Source organism: Pundamilia nyererei, unplaced genomic scaffold (genome assembly GCF_000239375.1).
Source record: "Pundamilia nyererei isolate P.nyererei 1_Seehausen unplaced genomic scaffold, PunNye1.0 scaffold00512, whole genome shotgun sequence".
NCBI classification, from domain to species: Eukaryota; Metazoa; Chordata; class Actinopteri; order Cichliformes; family Cichlidae; genus Pundamilia; species Pundamilia nyererei.
Window position 1 is genome coordinate 39,501 of NW_005187913.1, and position 2,200 is coordinate 41,700.

General features: G+C 45.4%; 1 protein-coding gene across 1 annotated transcript in view; it reads right to left on the reverse strand.

Moving 5' to 3' along the window:
• Positions 1 to 118: 118 nt before the first annotated feature.
• hacd4 (3-hydroxyacyl-CoA dehydratase 4) overlaps positions 119 to 2,200 on the reverse strand; it is a 4,926-nt gene continuing 2,844 nt past the window's right edge. The window contains exons 5-7 of the mRNA XM_005754137.1: positions 1,932 to 2,038; positions 1,472 to 1,603; positions 119 to 368 (exon numbers count right to left, since the gene is read on the reverse strand). Coding sequence (XP_005754194.1) covers positions 292 to 368; positions 1,472 to 1,603; positions 1,932 to 2,038 — 316 coding nt within the window. The 3' untranslated portion in view covers positions 119 to 291. The remainder of the gene's footprint in view (positions 369 to 1,471; positions 1,604 to 1,931; positions 2,039 to 2,200) is intronic.

Genomic DNA, 2,200 nt, shown 5'->3' on the forward strand with positions numbered 1-2,200 from the left:
AAGTCCTCTGCAGAGTTCAAGAAGAAAGCCGTATGGACCAGAGCGTACGGCTGGTAGCCCAGAGGAGCCTCGGTGTCCTGCTCAGGTGTTGCTGCTCGTACACAAAGAGACGCACGGCTGCTGGTCTGAGCTGTGGGCATGTTTAATGTTAGACAGTAACTGTACTGTAGGAATCTGTGCTGTCAATAAAAGTGCAACAAATCATTTTGGGTTTAGAACATCCTTTTCTCTCTTTACAGCAGATCGTTACATTCGACTTCATCCGTAACTCCAGCGAGCTGTGACTTCATGTTACTTCCTCTTCCTGTTCCACTTCTCCAGGTGGTGGTGCCTCTCCTTCAGCAGCTGCCCGACTGTGAGCGAGGCTCCTGAAAAGCAAACAGTGTTTTACACAGTTACTGTACAGTTACACTACAGTTACACAGTTACACCACAGCTACACTACAGTTACACTACAGTTACACTACAGTTACACAGCAACTTCATTCATGACACCAGTTTAACATCCCCAGATGGAAGATCCTCCTCAGTGTTGTCACCACAGACCTGGTCAGAAAGCTCGGACACTATGATGATGTGACAGTGAGGCCTGTAACTGTTCTTCATCGTCCTAGTCTTCCTCAGGAAACTGTCACCCATAGTTTTTCCAACAGTAACAAATCAGGAGAACCTGAGAACGTTTTCTTTTCCTTCAGTCTGTGTTCTAGTTCAGGTGGATTTAGGTCGTGTTACTGAAGCGACCGACCTCTGTGTCTAACATCTTTTTGTCTCAGTTAAGGTTCTCGTCTAAATGTGTTTGCTGTACATCAGCCTGACAACGCCACGACTAACCGTCTGATTAACCCTCGTCCAACCAGCATGTTTAACATACAAGGACGAGCGACTGAGGACCACAACAGTGACCTCATGTTAGAAAACTAGTAATGGTAACATATGTCTTAGTTATGTAACGATTATGCAGTATCTAAAGAAAAAAGTAAAACTGTCTCTGCAACGTTGCAATGCCGATGCTGCAAGTATGAAATGTATAGTTTAATCTGTTTTACAGCTTTTATTAAGTTTAATCCACATGATTACTCAAACCTTACTGGCATCAGAGCTTTCAGTCACTTTAAGCATCATTTGTTCTGTATTTGCATGAAGCAACTAGTCAGAGTCAAACTGACTGCAAAGTAAAAAGGCCCAGAGCTGCACGGGGAGGTTGTGTGTAAATATGGACAGAGTCAGATCAATGCCCACCAAGAGTGAGTCTGATTTATCGAGAAAAGCTTTAACGTGGCTGCACGCAGGGAAAAAGAAGCTGAAACAACCACAGCTAATCAAAGTAGAGGCTGACGGAGGACGACTGCAGTGACCATAAGTGTAAAGGAGGAGCTTGGACTCAAACTATCATGGATCAGGGCAGCCGTGCTGCGTTTCAGCAGGTCCATCAGGTGACTGTGATGTCACGAAGGGTTGTTCTCCGTCTTACCAAGAGTGAGGACGGGCAGGTAGAGCGCCAGCACCACGGGGAGGTGGCTGTTTGGAGCTGTCGTTGAGTTGAGTGGACACGACTGGGAGGCCGTTTGCTCAGCATAAGGCAGCGCCTGATAGATGGTGGCAGCTGAGAGAGAAACAAAAAGGGGAACAAACGCTTTGACTTCATCCACTATCACAGTGTTGTTGGCCTGTGTGTCACTGATATACAGGACGTTCCAGCACTTCTGCTTACAGGCAACGGTTACTCACTGCAGCTGGAATGCACTGTGCTCATTTCCTGGCTTCATATCATCAGCTCTGCTTGGCTAACACATTTCCTGTTTGCTCCCAGCACTTCCCTTACACAACACTCTGACCACACAATGAACCTCTTAATGTTGAGAAGTCAAAGTACTTATGAGCTCAGCTCTCAGTTTGTTGGAATAAAAGATGGAAACGTAATGATTCAACACCTTCAACGATGACTGTGAGGATGTATAAGGGGATCCAGAGCGTGTAGCGAGTCCACAGCATGGTGCTGGACGGCGTATCCATGACACACAGCAGCTCGTGAGGATACCTGTCATCAAACCACAGGCACAGCTTATTGGACGAGAAACAATGTCTGGAAATCCAAATGTACTCAAATCATCACGTCGTATATCATAATGCAGCTACATATGGTGTAGTACGAATACGGCATTAAGGATATTATCATTATTATTATTATCATTATTATTAT